General features: G+C 44.4%; 1 protein-coding gene across 2 annotated transcripts in view; it reads right to left on the bottom strand.

The window, feature by feature from the left end:
* KREMEN1 (kringle containing transmembrane protein 1) overlaps positions 1-12,951 on the bottom strand; it is a 55,042-nt gene that overhangs the window by 34,780 nt on the left and 7,311 nt on the right. Inside the window, exons 1-2 of one of the 2 annotated variants that reach the window (XM_055405051.2) lie at positions 2,146-2,258; positions 1,575-1,634 (exon numbers count right to left, since the gene is read on the bottom strand). In XM_055405051.2, the coding sequence (XP_055261026.1) occupies positions 1,575-1,634; positions 2,146-2,243 (158 nt within the window). In that variant the 5' untranslated portion in view covers positions 2,244-2,258. Of the gene's footprint in view, positions 1-1,471; positions 1,635-2,145; positions 2,259-12,951 lie in introns of those variants that run through there. The other variant, XM_055405049.2, reaches the window with a different exon arrangement.

Genomic DNA, 12,951 nt, shown 5'->3' with positions numbered 1-12,951 from the left:
AGACAGAAGCCCACCAGGCTCCCGTCCCTGGGATTCTCCAGGCAAGAAAAACTAGGGGAAAGGAAATAAGCCAGAAGTGGAGTGGGGTTCATTTCTTTTAAATATGAAAGAAAAATATTAATGCTCATGTACAACTTTGAAAATAAAATGTAAAAGGATTATTTAGTGAGCATATGTAACATTAACGCTAATATGCAAAAGATAGCAAAATGTGAAGTAGTATATAAACAAACTGTTACCTCCAGGAAGAAGGCCTTGTTGGAGAGGATTTGGGAGGGAAGAGGTAAAATGGGGACTTTATTTAAACTATATATATATATAGGTGGTGTTTCAGAAATTTTTTTTATAAACTTTTAATACTTCTATAACAAACAAAAAATAAAATGTAACATATTAAAAACAGCAATCAAACAGCAAACTAACTAACAGTGCACTAGCAGCTATGAGGGAATGGCCAGTTGGTGTCTATTAGAACCGAGGTGAAGCAAAGAGATGAAGACAACACGGACTACAGGCTTGGAGACTTCAAGATAAGCCCAAGGGTTCTAGATGTGGGCAAAGGTTCCTGGGGAGGACAGCAGGTAAACACTGGGGCCCGTGCAGCATAGGTATAAATATGTTGTCTCAGCTGGGTCAACAGTGCGAAGATCCCAACATTCTGCTAGAACTGGGGGCAAAGTGTGTGGCTCAAAGAGTAGCTCAGTGATCGTTTTTCCCTGCCCCAGTGGCTCAAGAGGCTGCCTTTGTACCTGTCCTAATAATAATTAAATTCAGCACATGGCTGAACCATGAGTCACATAACCAGGACCCTGGGTATAAATACCTAAGACGTAGCTATAACCAAAGGTGCTCTGGTCCCTACTGACCAGCGATTCTCAACCTGATTTGGATCACTGACAACTTTGAGAATCTGATCAAAGCCATGGACCATCTCCCCCGACAATCACAAGTACACACTTGAAGCACCATGGAGTTCAGCCCCTATGAGGGTCAGACAGCAGGTGAAGGAGCAAAGAAACACCCGAGTATACTGAAAGGAAAGAAACAGCACAAATCTGCTGGCTACAGCTGCTCCCAGAACAGGGTGGTCCTGGGCTGGCAGGAGGTGGGACAACACGGGGCATCTTCCTTTGCTCAGAAGCAGAGGGAGGTTTGGGCCGCAGACAGTGCTCTGCTTGCCCATGACATCCACGGCAGCTTAAGAAGCTGAGTCTTCTGGTGACAGCACCAACAAAGGAAACCCTCCCAAAGAGACATGGAAGTGATCAGACAGGAAAGCAGAGCTCTGAAAACCAGCATCAAAGGGCCCCAAGTTGAAAAGAGATTCTGTGTTTGTGTGCACATGCACACGCAGTTCTGGGAGAGACGTTTCTAAAATAGTAAAAAGAAAGGCTTTCTGAGTTGGCCAAAAGGAAGACTAAGCTTTGCCTAGTTGTGAGCAAGGCGGGAAGAGACCGGAGGAGGGTCTTACCTGCAGTAGTTATGCTCGCCCACGCCCCCCTCCCCGTTGGGGTACTTCAGAGTGTTGTAAGGATGCTGGAAAGTCTCGTTCCAGAACAGACATGGCTTCCCACCTTGCAGTGCCGTCCAGTTCTGCGTTCCCCTGTAATCTGCACCGTTGGCTGTGAAACATTCTAGGAGAAAGAAAAGACAGAGCAAACTAAATTTCTGGCAACATCTACAGCTTCCTCCCTCTGTGCTTGATGTCTTGTTTTGTTTGGATGGAGCTGGAAATGGGTAGTATCTTGCTGGATCCGAGTACAGCGGGTTGAACATTGGTAGGTCTGGGTACCCTCCAAAGGCCAGGCTCTTCTTGGCACTTGCTTGTCTGCAGACATGAGGACATTTTCCCTGAAAGTATGCAGATCCCAGCTAGGATATAAACAGGGAGCTGAAATGTATTGAAGCCTATGAAGTGAACCGGGAAAACCCCCAAATCTGGGAGCTGTCTGTGAGGAACTCTGGGTGCTCAGAGGGGGTCACTGCGCCGCCAGCGTCTCTGCATGGTAACTGGAACCAGGGCACCAGCTCTAACTGAGCTCTCCTCTATGGTCTGAAAGGCTGCACTGACACTTGGATTTAATAAGACCATCGGATACAGCAACGCTTTGGAATCCCAATCACATGGGTCTGGGAATGACTCACATTCCCTGGTAATGAAGAACAGTCCTCCCCACGCTGCTTGAGATGGAGGTGCCACAAAACAGACAGTCAACAGGAGGGAGCGGGTGCTGAGCTGGCATTTTCTTTCACCTCCTTCTGAAATTCCTTCCTACAGGACACATTGAACATGGTCTGAGGTCCCTTTAATAAGATGACAAAATCCTTGCAGGTGCAATAATTGTGTTTCTAAAATCTGCCTTTCAGACTTCATGGGGGGAGGGGGGTGGGGGTTGGATGGGAACCTTGGCTGAGAGGATTTCCCCCCAACATATTGCATGCATTACATTCGCAGAAGTTCACGAGAAAGGCACAGTACAAAGAGCGATTTCCAAAAATTAGCTTAGTTGAAACTGACAGATAGAAGCACTTCAAACACTTCTTTAAGATGTATCCTTAGGAACCTGACAATCTGGGGGAGTTACGCTAACATTCTTGGCTCTGTTCCTTTCCCTCTCCTGGCATGTGCTGACCCATGACTTCCGGCATAAAGGACTCACACCTCTGGCACCCAATGTGGGGCGTGCTCCTCCTCCAGCCTTGGCATGTGCATAACCTGGGCAGGTCTATATTCTGAAATGTATCTGAAATCTACCCACAGACCACCTCTCTTCCTGTACATGCTTCCTCTCCCAATCTGGGCCCTGTGTTTTGCCCAGAATGGCACGGTTTTATGGACAGCCAAAATAACCGGGAACCCCAGGCTGCACAGGACACCCTCGCACTTCACTTACACAGTGTGAGAAGGGCAACTCGTCATGTTCTGAGTCAACCGAACCCTCCACCAAGAGTGTGCATGAATTAAAAAAGTCCAAATGTAACTGAAGGAAGCAGTTCAGTATAGCAGAAAATCCACTGGTCCCAGACCTGACGCCAAACAGCTGTGCAACCTTGGATGAATCACCACCATCCACACCACCGCTGACGTTTACTTGGGGTTCTACTGAGGGCCAGGCTCTGCTCTAAGTGCTTTATATCAGCTCATCACCAGCCCAGCCTGGAGGCCTTAACACTCCCATTTTACAGATGAGGTGACTGAGGCACGCGATCACACTCTATGCTGCCCCTGACAGAACCCCTTGGCATCATCCTAGCTTTCCCACGCTCTCCCTCACCCTGTTTCCTCTCATAGGTGAGTCTTGTTGACTTCTGTCAAATGTGTTCCCTGAAACTACCCTCTCCTCTCCGTCTTGGGCGCCGCCACCTTTGTCCCATTCGCCATGGGATGACAATATGGTCCAATTCGGGTCCCACGGCATCCACTTTTGTGCTCCCAACAACCCATTCTCCACACAGGGCTCAAAACTCCCAGAGAAACGTGAGCATTGGGAACAAAACCCAGAGCCTTCATCCCTGTTTGCGAAGCCTGTGAGACGTGGCCCCAGGCCCTCTCTCCACCGGCCAAGCTCTCCCCTCGTCATGTGCTGTGTTCCAGCCACATTCTTCTGCTTTTAATTCTATAAACACACCATGCTATTTCCTGCCTGAAAAGTTCTTCCCCTAATACTTCCCATCACAGACTAAACATTATCTCCTCAGAAAACCCTTCCCCACCATCTCCACTCCTGTTTTTCTGCCCTTCATTTGTTTCCTGTAGCACTTATCATCACTAGGAATATATACGATCTGCTGGAGAGAGAGAGACTGTGTGTGTGTGTACGCAAGCTGGCGCGCATGTGGGCTCACCACACCAGAGCCCTACCCAGTCTCAGGGTTAGAGCAGGACCTGGGAACCTAAATTCCTAAAAATCTGCCCTGGTGATGACTCTAAGAACATCATGCCAATCTTTGCCAGTTACTAGACTCTTAATATGTATGTGTTAATACATCTTCTTCCCCTATCGAAAGTGACTGAGGGGCTTGGGAGCCAGAAATGTGGGGCGACCAACTGAAAGCCTTAGCAGTAGACAGCAATGTGCAAGGCAGTGGGTCAGTGTTCCCTGATGACTTGATCTGAAGAAGAACCCAGTGGCCATCCATACAAGGGCCAGCCCTCTGGAACGAGATGAGGTAGCATCTGAGAGATGGGATGGGTATGAGCAAGCCTGCTGGCTTTAGTCTGCTTCTCCCAGACCCAGTCTCGTTCTTAATTACACTAGGGAAACTGAGGCAATGTTGCCAGATTTGACAATTATTTTTTGAGCAGACTTGTCCAGTGCATGTCAATTGTTGGGGGGGGGATGGGGGGCCAAGAAAAACGTGAACATTCTGGATTACAATTATGTGTGCATCTTGATTTCATCAGAATACCAGGGTAGGTACTAGGTAATGGGGACCCTGCCAACCTTGTTTCCTACCACTTGGAAACTGACCTAAGCCTTGGCTAGACAAGCAAGGAGAGGCTTAAACCAATAAAAAAATAAAGTATCACGTGGCTGGTTTTAATATTTATGCATTCGGTAAGAGAACAAGCAAAGGTGATAAATCTGATGTCCAGGATGTTATTCATTAATTCATTCAACAAATATTTATTCAACACTTACTATGTGTCTAGCACTGTTCACAGCACTGGGGCCGTGTGGTGAAAAATCTGCATTCAAGTGCTAACAGCGCTTCACGCTCATAATACACCAAACAAAGTCAACGCTAGCCAGTGCCGTGTGCAACAAGGGAAAACAGAGTAAGGGGATGGAGGTGGAACGGTGGGGGTTCTCTTTTAGGAAGGGCCTGGAAAGGCGATACTTGTGCAAAGATATGAACAAGAGGAGGAAGCAAACAGTAAATGACACAAGAAGGGCTTTTTGGGTAGAGGGCATGGCAGGCACAAACCCGGAAAACTGCATAGACTCTTTGGGCAAGTGCGAGGCCACTCCTTTGACCCAGCCAGAGTAGGGCGAGTGTACGGGGAAGGGTGGGTGGGACATGAAGAGCAGGAGGGGCCAGGCAAGATCAGGATATGTAAGGTCTTGAAGGTCCTATAAGTTAGATTTTGGCTTTTGTTCTGAGTGACAGGAAGCCATTGGAGGGCTTTGAGCAGAGAAGTGACGTGATCTGACTTATTCTTTAGCAGAATTGCAGCTGCCGGGCGGAGGAAGAGCTGTGGAGAGCGTGCCAAGCACGTGGCAAGGGGACCAGCTAGGTGGCTGCTGCAGACGATGGGCTGGACAGAAGGGTGGCCTGGGCCAGGCTGGCAGCTGAAGGGTGGGAAGAAGTGGCTGGACTCTGGATGTCTTTGGAAGGTAGAACCAAAATATTTGCTGGGGGGCAGGGGTTTGATGAATACAGGGTCCCAGAGAAACAGCAGTCGGCGACAACACCGAGGAGGTAGGCCTGGGCAGCTGGGTGAGTGGTGCTGCCATGTACTATGATGGGGCGGACCCAAGAGGCACAGTACCTTGCGGGTGGAATCAAGGCTTTGGTTTTGCACAGGAAAACTGGATGGAGAAAAGAGAGTAAGCAGATGGCTAGATGAGCCCAGGGTTGAGGAAAGAAGCCAAGGCCAGATCCAGAAGTGTGGCGGTAACAGCACTTGTGTGGAGAGAGAGGATATCTGGGCCGTGCCCTGGAGCCCTGCTGCATTTCAGGCCTGGAAGAAGGGCCCAGCCGAGATGGCTGACAGAGCACAGTCTGGGAGGTGGGATCTTTAAGGGAGAAGGGGTTTTGAGAAGGAAGGGATCATAAGCTGTGAAAAGCACTGCTTTATTTCCTGACTGTCTTCTCTAGCTGGAGCCCCCTCCATTCATCTCTGTTGGACCTTTCCTCTCTATCAGAGAACCCCAAGTCTTTTGTTTTAGGGGACTGAAGGAAAACAGCCCTTAAGTTAGACACAAGCCTGAAGCACTCAGGATTAATTCTGCCTTTCTAAGCTGGTGATGCCTTATCTTTTTCTCCATCACCAAAATCCTTCAAAGTATGGCTTGTGGCATTTATTTTTTAAAAACTGGAGATGGACTTGTGGTCAGAGGAGGATGCTGACGGGCGCAGGCCTGTCCTGCTCTGGCTCTGACCTGGCGGCTGCACCACTTTCACAGCACATCCCTTCTGCAACTCAAGTTTCTTAACCTCTGAAATGAGGGCCGTCAGTGAGATCAGGAGTCCTAACCCTTTTACGGACACACAGACCGCTTGGAGAACAGGCTGAAAGACAGGGATCTGATTCCCCAGACAACCATCATATACACAACAGTGTACAGTTTCAGAAGTGCTCATGGAGCCGCTGAAGCCTGTCTATGCAGCCCTGACCACCTGAACAAGTGACACCTACAGAAGAGACATACATGCTCATGTAAACTTCCAGGACTGAATGTTTAATCTCCAGTTTAAATCAAATACTTTTCTCACCACTTTCTAGCAAGAAAAACTTCTAGCATGGAAAGAGCACGGTACGAGCTGGAGTCAGAGCTCAGCTCTGTGGTTTACAAGCTGCAGGCATGCAGCTGAACTCTCAGCCTCAGTTTCTTCACTGGGGATTCGATTATTAATAGCTCGGGATAACTGGAAGAATCAGAGGAGCTGCAAGTAAAATGCCTAGCACACAGTAGGTGCCCCATAAATTATTATGTAAATAAACAGTGTATTACTATGTAACTAAACAGTGTAAAAAAATTAAACTTTATTATAACTTTGAAAGTACTGTAACAATCACGATCATGTAGTTTACCCCATAAAAATACATAGCTATAAAAGGCAATATGCCATGGATGGACAGGCACACCATTCTGCTATTTACAATTCTGTTGACAGTCACCAGGCCACCATGCGGATAGAAAAAAACATGTAATGTTTGAAAAGGAGGGGATACATGTACACGTACAGCTGATTCACTTTGCTGTATAGCAGAAACTTTTAACACTGTAAAGTAACTATACTCCAATAAAAATTAATTAAAAATAGAGAAATAAAAGGAAAAAATATATATGGTTTGAACCCTATGTCGAATCCCAGCATTCAGTGGATAAAAGGCAAGGCGAAAAACGTATATGCTTTTCTTAAAATTCCAACTGTGTGATGAAACACGTCTTTGTTTACATATGCTACTGAAATCACATAATTCAATATTTATACTTATTATAAGTGAGGAAAATGCCAAGTTAAGAGTCTCAGGCAATTTAACCCTTGACAGGTTGTATATACATTGAATTTTTAAAGTTCATGTTTAAAACTGTAATGAGGTATTCTGTTAAAATAATTAAAACTTCACATACATGAGATAGTAGTAGGAAAGCAAAAGACATTCTGCTCCTCAATAATATTTAATAAGGTTGAAGAATAAGTTCTCAATGAAGCTCCAAGTCATTCCTAACAAGTTTCCCTGAACCATGCCTAACCACACTATTGAGAAACAGAAATTTTTTCTCATACTGAGTCTTGAATTTTCCTAGTTTTCTGGTAGCTAATTACTAGTTAGATCTCTGTTTACGTGATGTTTGTGAGAGTCATTGTTTTTAATCCATCAAAGTCGAGTTTCTGTTCCACATAGAACCATTCAGCATCTCTATCAATCCTATGTTGGAAGAATTTGGCTTGTTTTAGCCTAGTTTGAAATCAACACGAATCAACAAGCATTAAATTGAATTATGGCATCTTAAAATAAGGCAGAAAATATTTTTCAGCAGGAATATCTTCTGTTCTTTTAAAAGATATCTATTAAGTTTGGCAGGCAGGTAGAGTATAGAAATACAAGGCTTTATGTCTTCCAAAGAAGACATAAAGATGGCTAATAAACACATGAAAAAATGCTCAACATCCCTCATCATCAGAGAAATGCAAATCAAAACCACAATGAGATACCATTTCACACCAGTCAGAATGGCTGCTATCCAAAAGTCTACATGCAATAAGTGCTGGAGAGGGTGTGGAGAGAAGGGAACCCTCTTACACTGTTGGTGGGAATGCAAACTAGTACAGCCACTATGGAGAACAGTGTGGAGATTCCTCAGAAAACTGGAAATAGAACTGCCATATGATCCAGCGATCGCACTCCTGGGCATACACACCGAGGAAACCAGAATTGAAAGAGACACATGTACTCCAATGTTCATTGCAGCACTGTTTATAATAGCCAGGACATGGAAGCAACCTAGATGTCCATCTGCAGATGAATGGATAAGAAAGCTTTGGTACATATACACAATGGAGTATTTCTCAGCCATCAAAAAGAATGCATTTGAATCAGTTTTAATGAGGTGGATGAAATTGGAGCCAATTATACAGAGTGAAGTAAGCCAGAAAGAAGAACATCAATACAGTATACTAACGCATGTATATGGAATTTAGAAAAATGGTAACCTGAACCCTGTATAAGAGACTGCAAAAGAGACATAGGCATTTAGAACAGTCTTTGGGACTCTGTGGGAGAGGGTGAAGGTGGAATGATTGGGGAGAATGGAATTGTAGCATGTATATTATCATAAGTGACCAGTCCAGGTTCGACGCATAAATTTTCCTCTGTTCAAAAAAAAAAAAGAAAGAAATACAAGGCTGAAGTGGAAAAAGCTCCTTTTAATACTTAGATGGTGACACAAGAGTGTCGTCAGATGTTTATACAACACACCTGGTGCATTTCCAATACAGACTGGTGTCTGGTGGGAACTTGTGTGTAGGTCCTCAATGCTTGCGGTCCCTGACAAAATCACCTTTTGCCCTCAGACACTCAAAGGCACTTCAGGAATCCTTATTTCAGTTACACGGAACCTGGCGGTCAAGAAGTGTGTGGCCCTGGGAAGGCAGTGGTTCTCAGCTTTTCTCACCCCAATGGGGCTGAACCTGTGAGAAGAAAGTCTACATCTTTAACGCCGATGGCTCCCCAAGGGCAGGGACTCCCTTGATTACAAGGAGGCAAGTGATCTAGATCTTGATCCAGATCTAGATCCCCAGAGAGAGGGTAGTCTGTGGGGAAGGAGGAGGCCTTCTCTCTACACGGTGCACAGAGAATCACTGGCAGAAAGAGGGAACGACACTAGGTAAGTAGCTGACACTGAGAGGTTTAAAGAAATCACCTGAATTTGGGACTCCACTTCTTCACTTGTGAAATGAGGGCATTGGAGCCAACATCCCTTCACCCTAAACCCTAATCTCAGGATTCTAACAAGATAGGACAGAGATGCAAAAGTCTGAGGTAATGTGACAGGAAAGGCTTAATGACTAAAAATCTCTTCCAAGCTTACAATGCTCTAATTCTGTTTCTCTAATGGAAGCAACGATCCTTCAGGAAAAAAACAAAACTCACCTCCCATGTGGGCCCTGCCTCTGGAGAGGCTCTTAAGCACTCTTTTTTGCTTAGAAGAAGCTACATCCTCAACATATATATGGCAAAGAAAAAAGGAAAAAAAGGGGAAACTTCTAGATAAATAGAGACTTAGGTTAATAGATTCAGATTACCTAAATGCACCTTGTTTAGATCCTTGTTTGAACTGTAAAAAACACCCATGAGACAATCAGGAATATTTAAATACTGAGTAATGGACTGGATATTTGATGATACTAAGAAATTATTGTTAAATTTTTTAGCTGTGACAATGGTAGTGGTACTATGTTTTTGAAAAGGGTTCTGATCCTGTACAGATACATACTGAAATATTTACAGATGAGGTGATACGATATCTGAGATTTGTTACAAAATAATCCAGTTATAGGAATCAAAGGGATACAAATGAAATAATACTGGCCTTGGATGATAATCATGGAAGCTGGGAGATAGATACATAATGACTTCCTTACACTCTTCTATTTGTGTATATGTTCTAAATTTCCCATATTAAAAATTTTTGAAAGGACACCTTGAAAATACTAACATGTTGCTTTACAATTAATCTACTTTAGTTTCTTTTTCAAGAACTATGATCAAACTCAATCAACCATAAATTCACTCATCTAAAATCAAGACAGACATTCACCTACCATGTTCTTGGACTATGTATTCACAGTTCAAATGACCACAGGAAAAAGTAGTTCTGTACTTTTGCCCAAAGTAGAATTGCCACAAAATAATCACTGCAATTATTTAAATTATCAGTAGCTTTTCTATTAAGATATCTTTCAGATCTTCCTTTTCATTAATAGGAAGAGTGTGCTTAAAAACAGCATCCCATACCTCTCAAAGTTATTTTAACTGAAGAATGCATACTTTTGGAAGAGGACCTGAGGTCTTCTATTTGAATCTCCAGCTTATTCATAACAGATGAATAAGTTGCTCAGTTGCTCAGTCTTTGCAACCCCGTGGACTATAGCCCACCAAGCTCCTCTGTCCATGAAAATTTCCAAGCAAGAATACTGGAGCAGGTTGCCATTTCCCACTCCAGGGGATCTTCCCAACCCATTAACAGATAAAATACTTGATTAAAAGAAACACTGAACCCATACTAAGCAATGGACCAGAGGTTTAAATTCAGAAAACCCATGAAAAGACTTCAGAGAAGGGTCCTTATTACTTGTTATATAATAACTTGAAAAACAGATAACCATCAAAGCAGAGCAGGCCCTGAATGCAGGGCTGCTTGGGTTCCAGTCCCCAGTCTGGGTCTCATCTGGAATATGCTCTACACTTACCCAGGGAGGACCCACTGGACAGCATGCAAGGCTGTCACAGTGAAGCACGTGTTTTTGCCAGGAAGAGTCACCATGAACATGCAGTAGTGCTTGAGGAATTGACAGTCATTCTGTAGGATATTATAAACAAGTATGTTCATCAAATTGAAGACCAGGAGACAGCTTTTAAGGAAGAATGAGGGACTTCCCTGGTGGTCCAGTGGTTAAGAATCTGCCTTGCAATACAGGGAATTGGGGTTTGACCTCTGGTCAAGGAAGTAAGATCCCATATGCCTCTGGGCAGTGTAACCCACGTGCCACAACTAAGACCTGAGGCAGCCAAAAAACCCACAGAAAGAATGACCATTCACCTACCAACACACACAGAAAGGTTAGGCCGAGCCTCAGTGAGAGCATGGACTCTCAGAAGCCACTAGCTCAGCAGAACTCTAAGGAAAACACTTCTATTAATTAACCGTGGAGTTTTCTGCCAGGACCAGCAGGACATATTCTGTCACAGCGTGGTGACAGCACCTCTCTCAGTGCACTGCTTGAGCGCCAGTGGGTCTACTTAAATATGTACTGATGAATCTCCTCTTCAATCTCGAAACAAAATTTCACACTAGAGTTTTCACATAAGGAAATGGGAAGCATAATAGGATGTTTTCAAGTTTGAAGTCCACTTCTCTGATGGACAATAACTTAGTGCATCATAAGTCAAATGTAAAGGATCAGAACATAAGACAAATGCTGGAGAACTATTTGAAAGCTCAGGGTCCAGAGGAGACAGCACTACACTCCTATGGAAACCACAGGCTCTAAAATAAGTCCCACAGCGCCTGCTGTCCCAGCTCTTCTAAAACTTGATCATCTTTAACTGTAGTTGCTCCAGAAGCACCTGGCCCTGCTTCCACCTGCCCCTAAGTTTCCTGAGTGGTTCACTCATCTCTGTACTCTCAGCAACTGCAGACCACACAGAACATGCCTGGCAAACGTCTGCTGAGTGAGGGAAGCAGGTGTATGGAGGGCAGGGGTGGAACCCAAGACGGACATATTCAGAGCCCAGGTTTCCTCACCAATTTGGGCCTCCGCCCTGGCTGTAGGTGCCATACTGTGAAATGACCCGGGAGAAGTTCCAGGAAAGTTTATGTAAATCAAAGTATTTGAAAATCAAATGCTTGCTACTTAAACCAGGGTAATCTGCTATTTAAATGGAATCCATTGTTTGTAACACGGAATGATCAGCCCTCTTTCAATGAATATACCTGTTTCTATTCTGAGTCTGCTTGCAACAGGAGACACCTGGCTCAAATCTACACCTCGCCTAACCATCACTTGAGCAACACTATCACACTGAAGTTCTCAATCAGACTAAAAAGGAGATAAAATAAACTGATACAATCCAGCTTCTGGACAAGTTTCATGAGTATTGCCTATGCCCGATTTTTAATTTCAGACAGTGAGAAAGTTCCCCAATAATGGAATCCTGGAGGGCAGCCAATGCTCCATGGAAGCCAGGCTCTGGGCTATTCAGCTTCCCTTGGTTGATATGGGGTGGGCAAATAAATACAACAGCCCTTGAATGAGGAGCTAGCTGACTGCCAGGTAGACAGTGTATTTTAGTGGAGTGTGTGTTGAGTCGTGTCTGACTCTTTGTGACTCCGTGGACTGTAGCCCGCCAGGCTCAGTATTCCAGGCAAGAACACTGGAGTGGGTTGCCATTTCCTACTCCAGGGGAACTTTCTGACCCAGGATCGAGCCCGCATCTCTTCAGTCTCCTGCACTGGCAGGCAGAGTCTTTTACCACTGAGCCACCTGACTCCCCAGTGTATTTTTAGAGCACATCTTTAAATTAAAACCCAAAGCAACAAAGTTATCGTTTTCTCAGATTTGGCACAGGGACAAGTCCTAGTCAGAGATGCGTGGCATACAGTAGAGATTTGATAACACTTGTTAGTCAGTTCCAAGATAAAGATATGACTCAAGAGACAAGTTTCAGAAATCCTGGCCATGGAGACAGCTTGAGGCAGAAGGAAAGTCTCAGTTCAGCGCTGACTACAAACAAGAACAGGCATCTTTGTCACCTCCAGTCACTCGGAACAACGAGGACAGATGGTGGCCAACAGACTGATTTGCTGGTCAAAGGTTTAAAGTTTCAGGCAATGTTTCATGGATCAAGAATTTGGTTGCCAGATTTAGCAAATGGAAGTACAGAATGCCCAGTTAAACTGGAATTTCAGATAAACAATGAACAATTTTTTAAGATAAGTATTACCAAATATTGCATGAGACAAACACACACAAAAAATTACTGTTTATCTGAAA

Source organism: Moschus berezovskii, chromosome 19 (assembly GCF_049115385.1).
Source record: "Moschus berezovskii isolate FMDL1 chromosome 19, NW_MosBer_1.0, whole genome shotgun sequence".
Lineage (NCBI taxonomy): Eukaryota > Metazoa > Chordata > Mammalia > Artiodactyla > Moschidae > Moschus > Moschus berezovskii.
This window is presented reverse-complemented; position numbering and strand designations above follow the sequence as displayed.